Source organism: Taeniopygia guttata, chromosome 5 (genome assembly GCF_048771995.1).
Source record: "Taeniopygia guttata chromosome 5, bTaeGut7.mat, whole genome shotgun sequence".
Lineage (NCBI taxonomy): Eukaryota > Metazoa > Chordata > Aves > Passeriformes > Estrildidae > Taeniopygia > Taeniopygia guttata.
In genome coordinates this window covers 33,023,472-33,043,227 of record NC_133030.1, presented here as the reverse complement: position 1 = coordinate 33,043,227, position 19,756 = coordinate 33,023,472, and the positions used below count along the sequence as shown (strand labels likewise).

The following is a 19,756-nucleotide window of genomic DNA, read 5'->3' as shown; positions in this document are numbered from 1 at the left end:
ATAACAAAAACATCTGTTATCAATTCTGTGTTCAGCAAAAATCCAAAACATAGCCCCATACCAGCCATTGTGAAGAAAGCTAGCTCTACCCCAGACAAAACTAGCACAAAGGTGCAAGTTCATCATACTTTTAATGTGTAGTATGTTTGTAATAGATACTTTATGTATTTTATTTCATTATGTTGTCTCAAACCAAAGACCTAAGAAAAAACTGTGGATTTAAAAAAACACATAAAAAATCACAAACCAGAACAATAACAAAAAAAAAACCTACAACCTGCCGAAAACATACTATAGTAATGTAGAAAACATTCAGTGATGCTAGAAACAAATGTAGTTTTCATGGTAAAACAGAACTGTCATCCCCTTTTCAGTCCAAACTTGGATGTGCAACAAAAAAATCTCCCCAATAGTTCTCAGAACCCAAATAAAAAAGTGGATGTTACTCTGAACTAAACAATCTTGCTGTTTTCAGGTTTTGAATATGTAAAAGCAACTTTTCCAAGGTACAAAAGACAATATAATGCAAGCCTGCAGCTACATTAGTAAAGTGCAACCTTTGCAGAACCACTAGCCTGCTCTGAAAGAGGTGTTACAAGGCATGACCCATATTTTGGTTTGCCTTTCAAAAGCCATCTTCCTTCTTTAGCTGGAGGTGATTGACTGCATCCAGCCACAGGTTCTCACATTCCTTAGAAAGTTATCTAACTCCCAGAAACAGAGGGCAGTTTTCACTAGTTATACAAGCTATATCCATATTGTTCTGTCTGCTTTAGCCCTGTGCCAGTATTGTCAAGTGTGGACCATTGATTCAAGAGTGCCTCAGCTCCAGTCTCTTCCCTCTCTGCTCATCAAGGATTACTGTGAAATTTTTACTGAAAATTATAATTAAATATTTGTTTAAATATTATGTAGTTCTGCATCTTGTTAGAAGCAGCCTCTTTTGTTCTTATTTATGCAGTATGAAATCAGTGTTCCCATCCTGTGTCACGCGAGCTGTTTATTTTACTTTTGCCCATCTTTTGTTCCCAGGTACAAACAAGACTTCAGACATTCATTTCTAGCCTGCAACAGAAAACAAGTGAGATTGAGATTTTAGCAGTAAGTATTTGGCAGAAGCCTGAACTAATTCCAAATTCTTAATTGCAGTGGATGATGCTGTTCCTGTCTGGAACAAACCACTGCCAATTGCCTCACTTTAGCAATAACCAAATGATCAAACTTCTGGTTAAATAAGACCCCCTGTTCTGTTTCTCTGATACTTGAAAAGTATCTCAAATTGTATGGGACAGCTGCATGAAATAAAATTTAACAAGCATTTAATTGTAAGCTCGTAAGCTGTAATTACACCAACTATTGTGGTAGATGTAATAACTTGTTCCTGCTAGATTTGCACTTCCATTTAAGCAAACATAGCTCTTGTTTGTATATAGCTTTTAGACTTCACTGATCATGTCACAAAGGACTTCAAAACGGTGTATGCTTTTCAGGAAACATAACTGCCTATTTGCCTGCACCTATGTCCAGCTTTCCATAATGGAACCTATAATGAATACTTTAAAAGGTTTTAATCATTTTAAACCAAGTTCCCAGTTTTAGCAGCATGAGTGCTTCTCTGGAAATGAAAAATCTGACTCCCTTCAGCATTGCTCATTGCTAGTTGGCAAAATGGTAACAGAGAATGGTAAAGTATTGATTTCCTGGTATTTTTACAGGTTGATCTGCCAAAAGCAACTGTGATACACTTCTTATCATTAGAGGTAAGCAATTAAGTATTGTTGTTAGAACTCTAACTGAACACAATAGGTGATAAATTCTATTGCCAGTAAAGTGTAAAATTCACCCATTGTAGATTTCTCGAAAGTTTGAATTCGATTTAAAACTTAAAAGTATTTTTTTACCCAGGGAGCTTGATTTGACATTTTTGTGAAATGTCCAAGTTACACAAGACAACATTAGGAAGTCCTAATCCAAAGCTCTGAGTTTTTCCTCCAATAATAGTTATCTAAAATTAAATCTTAACTGCTCTTTTTCAGAAACCAATAAGCATTAATAATAGTTTCAACAAAGGGGTTCCTTGCAGCTCTTAATGAAGGAGAACCCAAAATAGAGGCAATTGTTTCGAGTACAGTAGCTGGAACATCCCTTAGTGAAGCCAAGATATAAAGGGGACATATATTACATTGACACCGTTAACAACTCAAGAGCTGGTCAGTGGTGCATGAGATGACAACACCAAAGACAAAGCTTTCGTCTTTTCTCCAGTGACAGCAATAGCTTAAGAGGGAGATGGGTGCCTCCCCACCCCCTAAAAAACCCAAACTCAAGAATGGCATTCTACTGGAAGTGCATTTTAGTACTTCTATTGGCTGCTCTGAAGCAATGCTTGTCTGATAATCAAGACTCAGTGAAACATTTCAAAACATTTTTAAAATACTTAGTTCTTCCAGTCTGTATAAATCATGGAGGTAGTTTATCACCTTTTACTTAAAAAAAAAAATTAAATACATATGCATGTGATCAGCTTGCATCATTCACTTTTGATCACCACTACATCACAGTTACTGTTCATTGCTTGTGCTGAAATGTGTTAAAAACTGATCACTAAATTAACATTTTTTCTTAACAAAAAATAAAGTTACACATGTTGTTGACATTTGTCACGTTTGAAAGCTGTTTAATTAAAGAGCATTGACACTACACAGTATTCAGAAGGCTACATCTTACTGGGAGAAGTGTTTCCTTCACAAAAGAGTATGACACTAGCATAGTTCCTTGACAATTTTTTTTTTTTAGCTTGATGGAGATAGACAAGCCTTTGATGCTACTGTGAGACAATTGATGTCACGATGGCCCAAGCAGAGATCTTCGTATTTACAATCAATTTGTGATGAAATTTACAGTCTCAAAATGGAAAAGAGGTAAATTTGTTAATTCTTATGGGTACATAAACTAGATTTTTTTTTTCAATTTTTTCTCTATTCAAACTAGAGCTTGTCTTCCACTTTCCTCTCTCTCTGAGGCAAAAAGGAATACTCAGAAAATGTGTATAGTCCCTTCAAAACTACAGGACTGGTCACTAACCCTCGCTTACTGATAAAATGTAAATTTTTTATTTTTCCAAGTCTTTTTAAGAAGCTCTAGAATATATGACCACTTTTATCTTACTTGCTGCTGTGTTAATAAAAATGAATAGCAGACAACTATGTACAGTCAGGTATCCTGCTATACTTAGTACATATACTTCTATATATGTAAATAAATATATACATATGTAAAATGTACACATCTACACTGCTAGATAAAAACCCTCTTTTCTGATGAGAGGGACTCGGCTTGTCTTTTAAAACTCATGAACACTCATTCCTCCTGCTTTGAAATAATATGGTGGCAGTCAGGCAGAGGTGTGAGAGTGCCCAGTATGCTCTCCCAACAAGTACAATACAGCCCATTTCTGTTTTGTAAGCATAAAAACATTTATGTTCAACTCATAGTCTGCCTGTTGGATTCCAGCAAGGCTGATACAGATAGTCTGGACACATCCAATATGTCCAGTTTTAAACCTCAAATTGTTAAATGTTGCTTGTACTGGTCCACTTAAGACCTGGGTACTTATGCCTAATTATGGGTTTTATTTCATTTTCTTAAACCTTTGTTCCACTTGAAAGTACTACTTAATCTTTAAATAAGACTAAAACTTTGAGAAAAAGGAACCACATGCACCAAAATTGCTCCAGGTTTGCTGTTTACTAAGACAGCTACATTATCAAGTGAAGCATTTGTTTTCTTCATGGGGTTTCCAAGGCTCTGAGCAACAGAACCCAAATAATACTCCATGCAATGCTGGGTATGAATGTAATAGTGCCTCACTATCTTCCTATCCCATCTGGGGCCTGAGCACTACTTAGCCATAAACCTTCAGATCACTGAAGTGAAAACTGAACAGGCAAGATCAATGGAAAGAGGATGAGGGGAAAGTTGCAGTCACAGACAAACAAACAAAAACTTACTGATTTTCTGCTAAATCTTTGCTATCTTATTGTGAGTTGTCACAGGAATTGCAGCATTCAAACCTGCAGTTTCAAAATACTAAAATTCCTTTTTCCTTCCCTCTGCAGGGTCTCTGCACTTATCCTGTACAGTTACCGAGATGAATACAAGGTTTTGTTTTAGTACTTCAAGCATCTTTTATGGGATGCTTCTACATATGGACAACAGCATTTTGTAAAAAGGAATTTCAAAAAGCTGTAGTAATGCAAGAAGGCAACTAGAGCCTCTTTCTGTGTCCAAATTGCATTTCATGTATAATATTGTCCTGGTTCTGGCCAGGACAAGGTTATTATTTGCTGTAGCTAGGAGGGAGCATGGCCAGGACCCAGAGGTTGAGCTGTACCACCTCCCACCATTGCTGGGGGCCTTCCAGGTGGGCACAGCGTGGCAGAGGGAGCAGCTGGGTCGTGTTGTTTCTATGGATTCATTCACCTTTCCTGTACTCTCTGCCACTGGAATTGTTGCTGTTACTCTTTTCTTATCTCATTGCTGTTTCCAGTAAATTCTTACCTCAACCTGTGCTCTTTACTGTCTGTCCCTCCTGATTCTCCTCTCCGGCCGCTGGCAAGGGGAGGGAGTAGTGGGTCGCACATGGATTCAACTGGAGCACTCAACTAGAGAATGACATTCCTAAACCATGACAAATACAAAACTAAATGCTTTCAAAATGTGGAAGTAGTTGTTTTATTGGCAATTCAGGAGCAAGTCTGACTAGAGCCACAGATAAGTACTGCCATGTAGTTCTTGCCTCTTATGCTACAAAAATAAGCTGTACAGATGTAAACCTATTTTTTTGTAATAGTTTCAGAATGCCTTTTATGCAACAATAGTACTGCAACAAAAATGTCAGTTCTGGAATAATGAAAAGAATGAATTACCTTGAAGAAATTGTTTTAAACATTTTTGAAGAGTTTTTGTGTAATAAAACCAGCTGAGCCTTATTGAAATATTCATTACAAGCCTTTTGTGTGTCTTTTTTAGTTGTGTTTTTTAACTTACTTTATGTACAAAATATGGTAGATTTCAGGCTGAGTTGTTACAAGCCTGGCTGCCTGTGCTTGTCCTGTCTGTACTTTTGCATTTGAATCAAGCAGCAGCTTCTGTAAGATGAAGACCTGATAAAATAAAACACCTGTTCTAGACCTGCAGAACCAAAGCCTTTAAAGATAAACAGTAACCTGCATTTGCTTGAAGCACAACCAGAGTTTTGAACTAACTTTCTTTATCTGAGTTGTCAGATTAAGTTTGAAGTTAAAGTCATAGTAATGATGGAAGTATTATTATTATTTTTATAATTATTATTATAATTACCTTCTTGATGCTAAACTGTAACACAACCCCATAGGAAGAATGAAGCTGAGAAACTATTATTTACAGGAGTCATAGTTAACTATGTATTATATTTCACATCAAACACTGGAGGAATATGCAGAAATGTTAATGATTTCTGGAAGTACACTGGTGTTTACCTTTCCTCCCCACTTGGTACCTCTTGTTTAAACAACTTACACCTCTTTCTCTAAACAAATGATTGCCATTTGCAGACTCATAGCATTAATATATACCTATTGACTTTTTCCACCCTTTCTTGTAGCAGAGAAGGTGACAAAACATGTAGAGGTTTGCAAGACAAACCACAAAACTTCTGAGAACTGTGAAGGTTCAACAGCAATGTCCAAAGCAGCAGACAATCCTAAAGGCATAGATAACTGTGCCATTCCTAGCAGTTCACCACAAGTCATATCAGCCATTACACCCAATCCATTTCTCATTACGTTTAATAGGAGCAATTACATATTTACTTTTTACATCTGCTCATATGAAGAAAGGAAAATTCAGATCCCTGAATATACTGAAGGATAATGTTTTTTTACAAAAAGTTTAGGTGACATGACCATTTTTAAGCTATTTCTGAAGGGAACATGATGCAGAGTTCTACCCTCCCCCCACCCTGAGCCCAGGTCAGAACAGCTAGATCAGCATGGAGTGAAAGCTCTGCAAGAGCTTAAGCACTGTGCTGGCTGCCTTGGGGATATCTGCACTGCATCATGTAGACATGACCCTCAGATTAAGACAGAAACAGGAAAGCAGCTGTTCCTGATAATATGTTGGCACCTGCTTTCCCTAGAATTACAGAGGTTCATCTATAAAATTGGGTATCTGTCACTGAGGCTCCTGCTCCAGTCTTGTTTTGCTCCTGGTACAGTGCATGTCTCTTCACACAGTGCTACCCCCAAGACAGGGTTTACACTGGAGAGAACACAGCAGCAGTCTAAGTACAAACCAGCTGAGTGTAAAGCTATTTCAGTGTAATGCTGTACATACTCCTGCCGTACAACAACCCAAAGAAAGCACCTTCTGCTCTCAGTTTAAACAAAAGTACTGATCACACCCCAGTATCCTGCTGGAAGGAAAGCCAAAGACAAATGGTAACTCGAAAAGAAATGGACTTTGCTTTGAGCAAGGGTCAAGTCTATTATAGTGATGGTAGCACACTGTCCCATCACTGTGTTGCTTTACTCTTCTTGGCCTTGCTTTTCTTGTCTTTCTTCTTCAAGCCATCCATGTTGGCCCTTAGCAAATTTGAATATGCCTGAAAGAACAATTAGAACCATTTAAAAGAACCCCAAATACTTAAAAGACAACATTCTATGTATTACAAATGGCCAATTATCTGCCTTTTCCCAGAGAATCATGCTCTTACACCCTGCACCAAGAAAATACTGTTTCTAAACCAATGTACAAGGTTGGATAAAATGAACGGGATTTTAAAAAAACATATTAAGATAAATGGGTAGTCTCAGTTAGTTTCTGTGGCAGTTCAGCAAGAAATCAACCTGTTCACAGCTGTCCAGTGCTTCCAACAGACCACTTCTATTACTTATAGAAAAGGAGGATAAAAGGCAAACAAAACTTACCATCTGGAATTTATTTACTTCCTTTGAGCTCACCTATAAAAGTAATACTGGAGGTTAACCATGAAAACTCTGGCTTCTATTACAGACCAAGTATCAGTACATGTTTACTCACCAGCTACCATATGGTCTTTTTAGCATCAGTTGGATCAGCTTATAACATTCAGTGGTCAATGTGCTATACTGGTATGTCATAGGACTTCACTGACTTAGAAAACTGAAAACACTCCTTGATTAAGAAAACCCTCTACAGGCCATTCATCCCTAAGTCACATATGTTCACATGGAAAGAATGTGAAAAAGCATTCAAAGAAAGCTTTGATTCACTTGTTGGGCCATTAAAATGCTCCAGCTCAGATTCTCAGCTATTTCTCTTAAGTAACATTTTTCCTTGTGCCATATCACAGAGCAGAGCTAAAGTCAGCTAAAGCCTTTCCCAATCCCCCATTGAAAGTAAACACACATCAGGTTTTCAACTTTCAGTTAACATTTTCTCAAGTTTCACTTAAAATATGGAGCATTAATCAAAAACACATAGCCACTAACCTTTCTAACTTAAAATTGTCACTTACCACTGTGCTAATTTTCTTCTTTCCATCAGTTGCTCTCAGGAGACACTTATTGTCTGCTGGTTCAAAACTTTCTACATGGCCTTTGCGTGGAACTGGCTTTGTTCGACCATCATCTGTATTGAAAAAGAATTTTTATTTTTATTTCATTAAAGTCAACAGATGCCTTCTGATATGACATGTTAAAAACTCATGAGCAGATCTGTAAAACACCGTGGAATTTTAGGCCAGCTGAACTAAGACTGTTGCCAAATTGTTCTTACTCTAGAACATCAGAAAGAGCTGTTCTGTAAACTGCATCTGTCAGAAAAAAATGGAGTAAATCGTCCCCTCTAAATGCTGTATGCCTCGCCTGCTCGAGTAGCAGCATGCTTTAAATGCAGTCACCCTGCTGCCTCCTGACTTGATACATGGCCTCTCCAGTAGTGCCAGCTAGCCAGGAACCAGAGGAACATGAACACACAGAAACAACATCAGAACTCTCCTTCTACAGAAAACAAACGATTTTCATTTATTGTTTAACAATCAAGCCTAGTACTTCCTGCAGTTTGAAATACAGTCTTGCTCAAAGGTTATTAGTACTAATACTACTAGTATATTAGTCTGACAGTTAATAGTTGTAGGACTAATAGTAATACCGGTACCATCACTGCTCCAGCTGACGGGTTTGTCCCTATGACTGCTCTTGTCTTTAGATACCCTGGATTACAACTGTATCGGTACAACAGTCAGATTTATAGCAACACCTCGTTAACCCAGTAACAGACTCAAAACTTACATTTCTTCAGCGTTATGAAAACGCTCCCGGAGGTCCTGCACTTCTGGAAGAGCCTTGTAAGCTCGGTCAGGAACTGCAAGAGAAAAGAGACGCGCCCGTGGCTGGGAGTCTCCACACGAGCTCCGAGCCCTTCTCCCCGCGCAGATCCGGCCTGGCCCGGCCTCTCTCCCACCACCGAGGAAACGCCAGCTCCCGGCTGAGCCTGCAGGACACCAAGTCCCAGCCGGGGGACTGGTTCTGATTCCGAACACGAGCTCTGAGCTCGCCGAAACTCCGGCCGAGACAGAGCACGGGAACTGCCCGCTCCGCTCCCCTCCCCCGCAGCGGCTCCCACGCCGGCCCAGGGCCGGCGTGGGAGCCGCTGCGGGGGAGGGGAGCGGAGCGGGCAGTTCCCGGAGAATTTGTGGCGGGGATTTGCGGACCCCCATCTCTCTCTGTCTCTCCCTCCTTCCCTCCCCGGCTCCGCACCTGCTCGCTCTCCAGCAGCACCATCCTGCCCCGCTCCGGAAGGGCCGCCCGCGCTTGCGCAGCGCCGGGGCTGCGCCACGTCGGCGGCGCGGGGTGGGGAGGGACCGGGGCGGGCCGGGCTGAGGGCGGCGACTGCGGCCCCGCGTCCCTGGCCCGGCAGCGGGAGTGGCTCGCAGGCTTCACCCGTCCCCCTCAGTGAGGGGTGCAAAACACCCCGCTGTGCGCGGCTGTGGGTGAAGGGCGGGATTTGAGACTAAAGGAACTGGATTTGTGCAAAAACAGCAAAGGGGAAACCTGCGCCTGGCAGGGCCGAGGGAGCACTTCACGCCCTGACACTTGAAGCTCCTGAGGGCTGGGTTCTGTGGTGGGGGTTTCTGTCAGGCCCGTGGCAGTCGGTGCTGGAGCACACAGAAGTTGATCTCGTGCCTTTTCATGTATATCACTAGGAAAATAGCTCTATTTTTCCTCCGTGGACCTAACAAAAGTGGAAGATAATGCCTTACAGATTAAAAACTGCTCTCAGGCTGACAGGTGCTTGAATCCCTGCGGAGTTCATACTGTTCATTTATGGGCTCTGGTCCAGAAAGTTCTAGACAGAACTGCAGCTCTAGACAGAACTGCAATGCCTTCTTGCATTATTATTCTCATGGTGGGGGTGTTGTTCCGTATATGAAACAACACGTGATAATGACAAAGCCTAGTCACCGCAAAAGTCCTTTCAAAGTCCACAATTACTCGCGGTCCTTCTGCAGGTTCGGCGGGAGGCAGTAGAGGGTGCTGTGATTGCACACACAGAAATGAAGCTACCTAAAGAACAAGGAAACAAATGCCCAAGAAGCAGGTCATTGCAACACGGCCGTGGTTTATGAAAATCTACCAGGTTATTAACGTAACTCCACTATGTTAGAGGCAAGGAAAGTGTAGCGATCCAGCACTACTTTTCCCGCATCGTGGATGGAATCATCCTCTTGATGTTTTTGCACTTGTATTATTGGCAGTTGAGGAGGAAAGACTTCAGTAAAATAAATTCCATTGTTTCTCACAGCATTAAAAATCTCATTAAAAAAGGAGGAATATGTGTTATTGAAGCCTCCTGAAAACAGGTATTCTAAGGGGATTCCATCAGTGCTGTAGTTGGAAGTACCGATAGGCCAAAGCCCTGTGGAAGTGCAGTAAGTGATGATCCCTGCCCCTACCAGCTTGCAGTCAGTGGGCACAACAAGCGAACATGGGTGGATGCATGGAGTCAGTGCTGACACGCATTTCCTCTAACCCTGCCCGGTTGCTGGAGAAGTCATAACACTCCTGACTACAGAGGTTGTTTTGTCAGAAATCAGAGTAGGGTTGTGTTTTCAAGAGCGCCCTGAACATGGTCAGAGTGTTGTAGGTTTTTACAGGCAACTTGTGAAAGAAGAGCAGAAATGGAAAAACTAAAACAATTGCAACATACTCCCCCTTGGAAACTACCATGGTCATAGGCACTGGAAGGCAGAAGTACATTTCCACTCATGCTTGCCAAAAGAGAAGATGGGTGGTCTTGTAGCTGAAACACAGGGACTACCACTGTCACCTGACTTCTGACTTTTGTCTTCACTAGAGAAGTCTTGTGTTGCCATGAACTGCTCTCCTAACTTCTCTGTGCCACAGCTCTTTATTATAAAGTTGGAGAAGCATTATATGTAGTTATTCTCTTAAACAACAAAGACCATCAATGTCTGTGGGAAGGACACCACAGAGGTTTTTTTTCCCTGAATCTCCCTTCTCTGTAAGGCGCTAGCTCTGTTGCTGGGGTGTACCTTTGGGACGCTGCGGCCGTAGCGGTGCCCATCTCAATGTCCAGGTAGATTTCTTGCAGGACTCTGTGACACTAAAGCTCTGGTTCTGCTGTATGCTGGAAGAAGGGACAAAGAGGAAACTGCTGTGAAGAACTCCAGAGAGTTGCATGAAGTTTATGTTTTTCAAATCTGTTGTTTTATCAGCAATTTTTTGGAACATATATTTGTCTCACTGCTAATAAAAGAAGTGGCTCCACTGAACTGCTGAATTTCTTTCCACAAGAAAGAAAGAGGAGATTTTTTATTTTTTTTTTTTTTAATGTGTGCATGTGTGTTAGCTTATCTTCCCGATCTTGAAGTTGTTTTTCAAGCCAGAATGTCACAATATAATTGGGGGAGAAGCCTTAATCACAACTTGCAAACAAGGTGAAAATGGAACATTTTTAACGATTGCTTTCCAAAAAATAGATGGAACAGGGGAATGCTGACATTGCTTTACTTTTGCCAAAGGCTGCCAACACTCTGAGGGAATAAGCTATTCAGCTGGCGAAAAAGTGCTGAACAAACACTGAAGGAGCTAAAGGGATACTCCCAATCATGATATACTCGCTTTTCACTATATCTCCTGCCCCAGTCTGATGTCTTTCCCCTCACCCCATGCCCTCACAAAAAAAAAAAAAAAAAAGAAAAAAAAAAGAAAAAAAAAGAAAAATAGGGAAAAAAAAGAAAAAAAAAGAAAAAAAAAAGAAAAAGCAGGTTGGATTAAAACAGTAGCAAGAAGAATTGGTGGATCCTGAGAGTTGGCAGGGGTATTAGCATTTTGTAACCTGATCTGTCATGTGACCAGGGCCAGGCAATAAAAATAAGTCTCCTACCAGCCCTCCTGTTTGCTCAACTTTATTATATGGTGTCAGTGGAGAACTACTTTTTTTTTTCTTTTTTTTTTTTCTTTTTTTTTTCTTTTTTTGGCAAAAATTTAGCAAATGAAGCCACCTGAATCATTAAATCCTGAAGGAAATCTGGCAGAGAACTGGAGGAGGTTGTTGCTGCAGTTCCAAGTTTTCCTGGAAGCAAGCATGTACTGAAGAGAAAAGGAGAAGGTGAAATCTCTCCTGAATGCAGTGGGAGGGGCAGGAAACAGAAAAACAAACCTATTAGAAGTAAATTAAATTCTTGATCAACCTTAGTAGAGGTTGGCAAAGATCTATTAAAATTAGCCAGCAAAGATTACTACTAGTTATGGACTAGCAGACACACATATTCAGCTCTGCACACAACAGTGAGCAGAAATATAATAGCATACTGTAAATTACAGTTTGCTCACCACAGTGCTCAAGATGAGTTAATAACAGATAATGGCCCACAATTCACAAGTGGATCATTCTGGTAATTCTCTTTGACCTGTAAGTTCAGGAATACCACGTCAAAGTATAGCTATGCACAGGAAAAAGTCAGTGTTAGAGCAAAAGCCTAGTAACAGCCTCCCCCCCTTTACAAGTCCATCATTAGCACTGTAAAAACAGAGATGTACACCTCACTGCCTTGCTGGCCTCACCAGATCTGAGATTAATAGGCAAAGGAAAAGCCTTTGAGAGCCAACCTTTAACAGAGGCTGTTTGGGCAGAAAGACTATCAAGCCTGGAATAGCTACCAAAACATCCCTAAGCCCTGTGCCAGGGGAGTAGAGAAAAAAAATTTTAACAGGAAGGGTCACTTATTCTTTTTTTCTGGTATTAGTTGGATTTCCAACAAAGCAATCAGTTGGTTACATTTGTACAGGTGAACATCAGTCCTGATATTGGGTCTTAACCTTTTTTATAACTGGCCCTTGTGAAAAGAAATAAGGACATGCAAGGGGACAGTGATCAGAGACGTGTCGATCAAGGCAGATACAGAGGCCCAAGGCAGTGTTATTTGCCTCATCAGCTGGTAACCCTGAGAAAGAAAAAGCTTCTGCCAAGAGACAACTAAACGAGGCATTTTAGAAAGATCTTTCTGAGACCACATTATGCCACCAGAAATCTGCTGAGTGATAAGCTTCTGGTGAGAAAGCCAACTTCCAAAGATAAGATCTCCTCAAGAAAAAAGGAACCGATCCTTAGGAACCAATGTCTTAGTAACCGATTCATTTACCCTAAGCTCTTCCCTAAGCATTTCTGTTCATTTTAGTGAATCCCTACTATTCTATTTATTATCATGCCATATTTACATGTAATGAGTTTCAGGACAGGTTAAGTGTAACCTTGAGTTCAACAGATGCTGACTTTCATTGTGTAATAGCAATGTTAACAGTGATTTATATTTTGTGAGGGAGACCAGGAAATAGATATGGATACACTTCTTAAAACTCTAATGTACCACATTACTATTGTAATGCATATTGAAGCATATCTGAGTGAGGCACAAAAAGATTTTTTTGTTGTTGGAAGAGATCTACATGATTTTGAAGTACCATCCAGATTTTAAAAAGCTTCCCTGTCAAGGAAGATAAGGGATGTATATTTACCATATTATTGAGTGTCTCACACATGCTTGAAGTGGTTTGTGACAAGCCCCCATCCCACAAAAAATGGGGGTGAAAAGGCTGGAAGAAAAGCGCAGATGCAGAGCTGTTAATCTGTGCAGGTGATGGTGTCATCTCTGCTCTCTAAGAAGACCCTGGAATGGCATGTATGTACTGAGTCCATGAGTAATGCTGTAACACTCGACATACTTCTGGTAACAAGGAAATTAAAGAGCCAATTCCTTTATCTCCCAAAGTGTGAGGAAGGGCTGAGGGACAAGAAGCAACATATCATCATATGTGTTTAGTTTGAAGGACAGAGCAAGCAAAAGCCAGTCTCACATACCTCCATATCCAATGCAAAACACAGGAGGAAAATGGTCAGATAAAAAAGGAGAGAGATACAGTTTGAACATCCACCCTGTGTTTTGATTGGTCCCGGTAACTTTCAGCTGCGAGTAGAGCAGAGCAGAGTGTAAGAACAGCATGTTCTGAAGGACTGCACCTGCAAGGTGACACAGCTGAGATGTCCTTCCTGCTTGTCCCCTCCTCCTCCCGGTCCTCAGCCTGTGGCTGCTGCCACCACTGCTGAGAAGTGACACTGCACTGCACACGCAGACATCAGCCAGAGACTGTGTGGCCATGGCTGCGGCACCGTGGGTTTGTGGCATAAGTGCTCAGCATGGTTTCCGTGGGTCTTTGTAAGTCATCTGTGAACTCCAGAAGTGCAGGATTAAGCCTGTACCATATGATGCACCTTCTGGGCGCTTTAGAAGCAGTGTTTCAAACCTCAACCAAACCTCACATCGCCTCTCTCCAGCGCTCCAGCGGGAAGAGTGTATCTAGTCATCACTTCATTTAGTATGGCAGCTTTTTAAGTAGACACAAAGTAGCTGGTTAAGAGCTGTGCAAAGCATCAGGGAGGTAATTAAATTGGAGTTCAAGAGTAATGAGGTGACAGAGATTAGGTTGAGCATCATTTCTTTCATATTGATGTGTCCTACTTTGAGAAAGACAGAAATGCACTTGTGAAAAATTTCCACCAGCCATTCCCTCTGAGGTTGCAGGAATTTTTTTTAACTATATAAGTTTTTAAAAGACCAAATTAATAATATCACAACATAGAAAAAAACCAAAAACTAAGCCAAAACAAATCAACAGGAATTTTGGTTCAGCAGAATGTCACCAGGGAGGATAACTTTGTCCTTGATATCAGAGATCACTTGGGGATGTGTAATAGAAAGGGAGCTACAATGTCATTGATATCCTCCAAGTGCAGTCTCATCAGAAGGACAGAAACCCCAGCAGCACGTATTTTCTTGATCCTATGGGATGTTGCTGTCTCAGGAAGAAAAGGGTCACCTACCACCTCATCAGCACTATTTCCTGCCTCTGTTGAGGATGCCGAGCAAAGCAAGACCTGGCTGGACTTCTGAGGTTTAAGGATCACAACAAAAGCTGTAGTGCCTGTAAAACAATAGTTTCTTCATAGCTCAAGTCATGATGTCCAATACAAGATCTGCACATCACAAAAATAAGACAGTCAAATTAGTTACCAGATGAGTGAGGTGACAAAGACTGGCTTAGACATCATTGCTCTCACTTCCATAAGCCCTAATTTTGGAAGAACAGAGAGGTTTTTTTAACTGCTTTAACCAGATATTTCCAGTATGATTCTCTTCTTGTAAGAGTTGCCAAGCATACCTACTTATTCAAGATTTAGTGGTATATTTTGCTCTTCCCGAAACACTCTTCCAAATGTCCCAACACTTTCTAGGAACAGGGTGGTGTGGGGAGGCCACTCTGCACAGCCAGCAGCTGCCCTGGGTTGGCTGGGTCAGCGGCTGGAGGAAGCAGTTTCCTGTTTTGCTGGTGCTCAATGCCACTTAACAATAGGGGGAAAGAAAAAAGCGCAGGATCTAGGCATTGCAAAGCTGTTTTCTACATGAGCTGTCCGCCTGCCTTCCCCCTCTGCTCCGGACACCCCCACCTCATGCACCCATCCCCCGGTGGATGGCAGAGACGCCGGGGGCTGAGGTGACAAGGGCTTGAAGGTATCTCTGCCATGTAAACAGCCTGAACCCCATGTAAGCGAGTCTGAAACAGCAGGCTGAATATTACCAGTTTGTGTCTTTTCTTCTGCCTCCTATGAGAGAGAAAATGAGAATCATGTGCAGTGCTTCTGGAGCTTCAGTGTCAGCAGGCATCACTCGTGCCTTCTTACAACACCTAAAACATCTCATCCATCATAGTAGATGGTTTTCAACACCATCCTGAGATAACCATTTCCAGCAGTGGTCAGTTCAATAGGGCAGGAACAGCACTGGCCATGATTTCTCATTCTGCCTTTCTGAAACATGTCCTTCTTCTCTAGTGGTTTGCTCAGTGCCAAATCCTTAATCCTCTCTTATCAACTCATGGAGTGTTTTTACTCTCCTACTTGCCTCCTACTGCCTACATACTCAGGAAACATCCCTTGCTACCCTGACATGGTTTGGTTCTGGTGATGTCTCTCCATATCCAAATCTGACCTCACTTACTGGCTTTGTTTATCAAATGCTTCTTGTGAGATTAAGGGTTGCAGGAGGTACCTCTGGAAAGCAGAAGAATCTAAGCATTGTAACTGAGTGGAGCCACTCAGAAACAGGAAGCACAGGTGCCCAAACTATAATCTGGGTTTGTTGCTCTCCCTGACACTTTATTTCTGCCTCCCCCTCTGTTTCTGAATACATGTTGTCTTCAAAGGCACACAGGGCAGCAGACAGAAGCCCCAGGCAGACTGGAAGTCACAGGCTCTTTGTTAGTGCTCAGGCTATAGAAATCCCAGGTGAGTCACCCCTGCTTGCCTAGACATTGCCAATCAAGCTCACAGAGCCTTAAATGCAATCCTGACAAGGAAATTATCAGAAGCAATGCAGATATTACAAATGCAGTTCCTTTGTTATTGCCTGTAGCCTTAAAAACTTCTGTGACAACTGACCCCTACAGCTTTCAAAGTTCAGGAGTGGCTTTGCTTGAAGATACAGTGTGCAAGTATTGCACTAAGTTTACAGAATACTGTGCCAGAAACCTCCTTATCAAATAATTAATTTTGTTAGAATTTTTGTTTGTCTGTTTGTTTTTGCAGTGAAACCTCAACCCCACCTGTCGGTTTTGGTGTGGAATTTTTTTTTCAGAGAAGTTATGATTGGGTTATAAAGCCAGTAAAAAAGCAGTAAAATCTCCAGAACTTAAATTGTCAAGCACAGAGAGAAGTTTTACAGAGAACTCAGCCAGTGAGACACAGTAAATGTAGGGCATCTATCATGCTTAAACCTTATAATGACCCAACATTGTTTTATCATCATTTGAGAACAGCAGGAGAACTAAAACCCCACCAAACTTCATTGGAGGAAGAGTACTCTAGGTCTTTATGAAGAACATTACAAAAAATGATATGTTTGACAAAAAAAAAAAAAAAAAAAAAAGCCCCCACAAATCCTAGGATGAAAGTGACTTTGTCTATGCTAAAGGTTTACCTAACATTATTTTGCAATCAAGGTATGATGTTCTCTCACCCTGGTCTTTCTTTTCATTGTTTTCCCAGACAAGACTGAAGAGTATCATTAACACAATTTCTCAGAAGGCATCTGTCATCTGTCACATGTGTTTGTATATCCATGCCTACTGTGTGCAGGCTGGGAAAACCCCCTAGTGTTCTTAAGGGAGAATAAATAGCACAGGGATGAGCAGTGGCATGACACCAGCTACCCATGGAGCAGCAGCGTCTTCAGTGTTGTGTTGCACTCAGTACTCTTAGGACAAGTTAATTATCAGGTTAGAGGAAGATAATTAACATAGGAAACAGCATCATTATTCAGCAAGACATCAAATGCTATCTCCGGTGCCTGTTACTCTTGCTCGACCAGTTCAGCTCTTAACAGTGTATTAGTCATCTGACCACACTGAACATCAATCTTTCACTCCTCATTACACACTCAAATGCAAGCTACAGTATAGACTTGCTCCATCCTGTAATTACAATATATAGCCATGCTAGAAAATCTATTATGTCTAGAGGTTAGACTCAGAAACAAATTAATTAATTGCACTTTCTCCACTTCTAGGCTAAGATAAGATTTTGTTGCTTTTTTTCCAGTAAAAGACTGCTTTTTCTGTAATTAATGTGGTTTGCTGTAATAAGCAGCATGTCAGCAAGAGACTCCTCATACAGGGGCAAACAACAGGCATTTTGTCATCACAGGGCACCTGATTATCTGTATTATAAAATTATCTTTTGGCAGAGGACTCTTGGCAGCAAATAGCCTCTTCAGTGTGAGATTAGCAGTTCTGCACCAGGCCAGAGCCCAAGTGACAGCTCAGCTCTGGGTGGGTGCCGTGGCAGTGCTGCATGGAGAGATGCACCCCTCCGCACAAGTCAAGTACTTTTCCATTCCACTTGGTGACAACGGAATGCCTTCATGCCTTTTGGAGGTGTGCAAATTGAAATGCTGGATTTAAATTGAATTACATGATTTGTTGGATGGCAAATGTCAGGGTGGCCTTTGGACTGCTTGAACACAAGAGTCTGGAGAAATCTAATATTTTGAGGGCTCAGTAAATAAGGTTTTCCTTGTTTTTTTTTCTCTGTGGAGGACAGGACTCCAAACTGACTCCCAAATTCTACTGCTTGTGGATCAGTAGTGTGATCCTCCTAGGGACGAGGGCTGCAGTGTGGCAGGAGAACACACAGGTCTTGCACTCACTGGTGCTGTGGTTCATGTGGGCTCAGAGAGGCACCAGAGAGACAACCCCATCCTGGCTGAGTAAGACACTTGCTCTCCCAAGAGTGATTTTACCTTTTCTTTTTCTCCTTTCACACAAATAAAATTTTAGGGGGATTGCTTCAGTTCCTTTTTTCCTTCCTTCCTTCAGTTTTCCCCTCTTGTTTCCCTCTCTCTCAGCTCTTTCCTCCCTATCAGTCACTTCTCTCTCACCATTCTCTGTCTTGCCATTCCTTGCTACCCCAGTCATGTACCTGGCTGTCACCCGGGATGACTTTCACTAAGCAGGGCAGTGACCTCACTAATGTTGGGACTTCCCTGCCCCTGCCTCTGGTGCAAGCTGAGGCACTAATGTCAGAGCCATGGTGCAGTGCAGCTTGGAAGGTGAATCTTTTTGCTATTCAAGACAGGGCAGTTCTCACATCCCAATACAGCCATGTCCAAAGGGAGAGTGTTGTGCTGCTTGTGATGCAGCAGTTCAGCCTGCTGTAGGACTTAGGCACATCTGAATAAAACAATGGTTCCCTACCCAATGCACCCACAGTTTAAGTGACTTTCATAAGCTTAGCATGCTCAGAATCGCTAGTGAAAGCTGCAGTCCATTCAAAGAGCAAGTTGGGAAAGTCCCGCTCTTTGCAGAATGAAAGTCTCTGGGTGAGGAAGAAGACAGGTATCACTTTCTCTCCTTTTCTCCACTGTTTTGCTCCTGGTCCTAAGCCACAAAACAAACCCAGGATTTCAGGGAACATTCAATCTGCAGCTTGTTCTCAGCTGATCCTGTTGCAGGGAGCAAGTTCCTGGCTGATTCACGAGCAGTAAAAATAAACAGTCTGGGGAAGGCAGGGAGGAGGGAGGGAGACCGGTGGTTACAGAGGAAAAAGTAGGAGCTACAGCAGCTGGTGTTTTCTTTGCTGGTTCTTTTCAGAGGATTTAGGCAGGTTGGAGATGTAAGTGATTAATGGAGAATGATAACACCTCACCCCCCTCCTCCTTCTCCTGGAAGGAACATGAGTCTTTATGCATATCACTAGTCTTTCAGCTTTAACCTTTCCAAGATTTACACACTCCATCCACTCCAGTGCAGTGCTGTGGAGCTGACAGCACATCTGGGTGTATTAACTGTACACTCTGCGGTTTTTGCAGATGCTTAGGGTTTGTTCTCAGTGTTTGGAAATGCTGCACTCAAAGACCTGAGACTTCTCCAATGGAACTGACCAGACTGAAGACGAACTGCCACACAAACTCGAGACCGTTTTTGGTTTTTTCTAGACTTTTCTGTGTGTGGACTAAAGGCCACAGCTATGTATTGCAGAACACCAGTAAAATGTGCCTCCTCAGTGGCTCCCAAAGCATATTTGGGAATACTGTACAAATAGCAGAAATCCTTTTCTGTCCCCCTCCATTTGTATGTCAACTGCTTTGCTAAATGCTTCTAGGGATTCCACCCCCAGTTCTGCTCAGGGCTGATCATATCATGGCACACTTCTGTTCTCTTCTGCATGGTTAAGAGGTCTGCTTTCCTCCTGCCTTTCTTGCACTGGACAAAAGCAGAAATAGATGGGCAAAGGTGCATACATAGCTTCTGCCATTGATGAAAAGGAGTTGCAACAGCAATAACACAAAACTGTTATAGCTTTAAGGATGAGTTTTTTAATAGCTTTTTTATGCTGTTCCCACCAGGAACAGTATAATACAAAAGTTAATGAGATGTTATTTATTATTTGTCTTAAGCAGGGCTGATGGAGGCACAAAATTAATAATAATAGTGTGCTACTGAAATTTACTGAAGATGAGATGGCACATCAACAGAGAGGACAAGTAGAATACCAGGAAAAAATGTGATGACTTCTGAAATTCACAGCATAGAAGGTCATACACCCAGGCAGCAGGCGCTCCTGCTGCAAAAATGGGGACACAGTATTTGTAAGAAACAGT

General features: G+C 41.7%; 2 protein-coding genes across 6 annotated transcripts in view; one reads left to right on the top strand and one right to left on the bottom strand.

The window, feature by feature from the left end:
• Positions 1-5,003, top strand: part of EIF2AK4 (eukaryotic translation initiation factor 2 alpha kinase 4) — a 38,221-nt gene extending 33,218 nt beyond the window's left edge. For 2 of the 3 annotated variants that reach the window (XM_002199451.7, XM_032748809.3), the window contains 4 exons: positions 1,033-1,101; positions 1,716-1,760; positions 2,797-2,921; positions 4,119-5,003. In XM_002199451.7, the coding sequence (XP_002199487.4) occupies positions 1,033-1,101; positions 1,716-1,760; positions 2,797-2,921; positions 4,119-4,173 (294 nt within the window). In that variant the 3' untranslated portion in view covers positions 4,174-5,003. Of the gene's footprint in view, positions 1-1,032; positions 1,102-1,715; positions 1,761-2,036 lie in introns of all 3 variants that reach the window. The other variant, XM_072930124.1, reaches the window with a different exon arrangement.
• On the bottom strand, positions 53-8,862 carry SRP14 (signal recognition particle 14). 3 transcript variants are annotated; one of them, NM_001245853.1, is given in 6 exon segments: positions 5,811-6,571; positions 6,574-6,643; positions 6,969-7,001; positions 7,538-7,650; positions 8,313-8,385; positions 8,781-8,830. In NM_001245853.1, coding segments are annotated over 6 exon segments (318 nt in total). In that variant the 5' UTR covers positions 8,805-8,830; the 3' UTR covers positions 5,811-6,566.
• Positions 8,863-19,756: the final 10,894 nt, after the last annotated feature.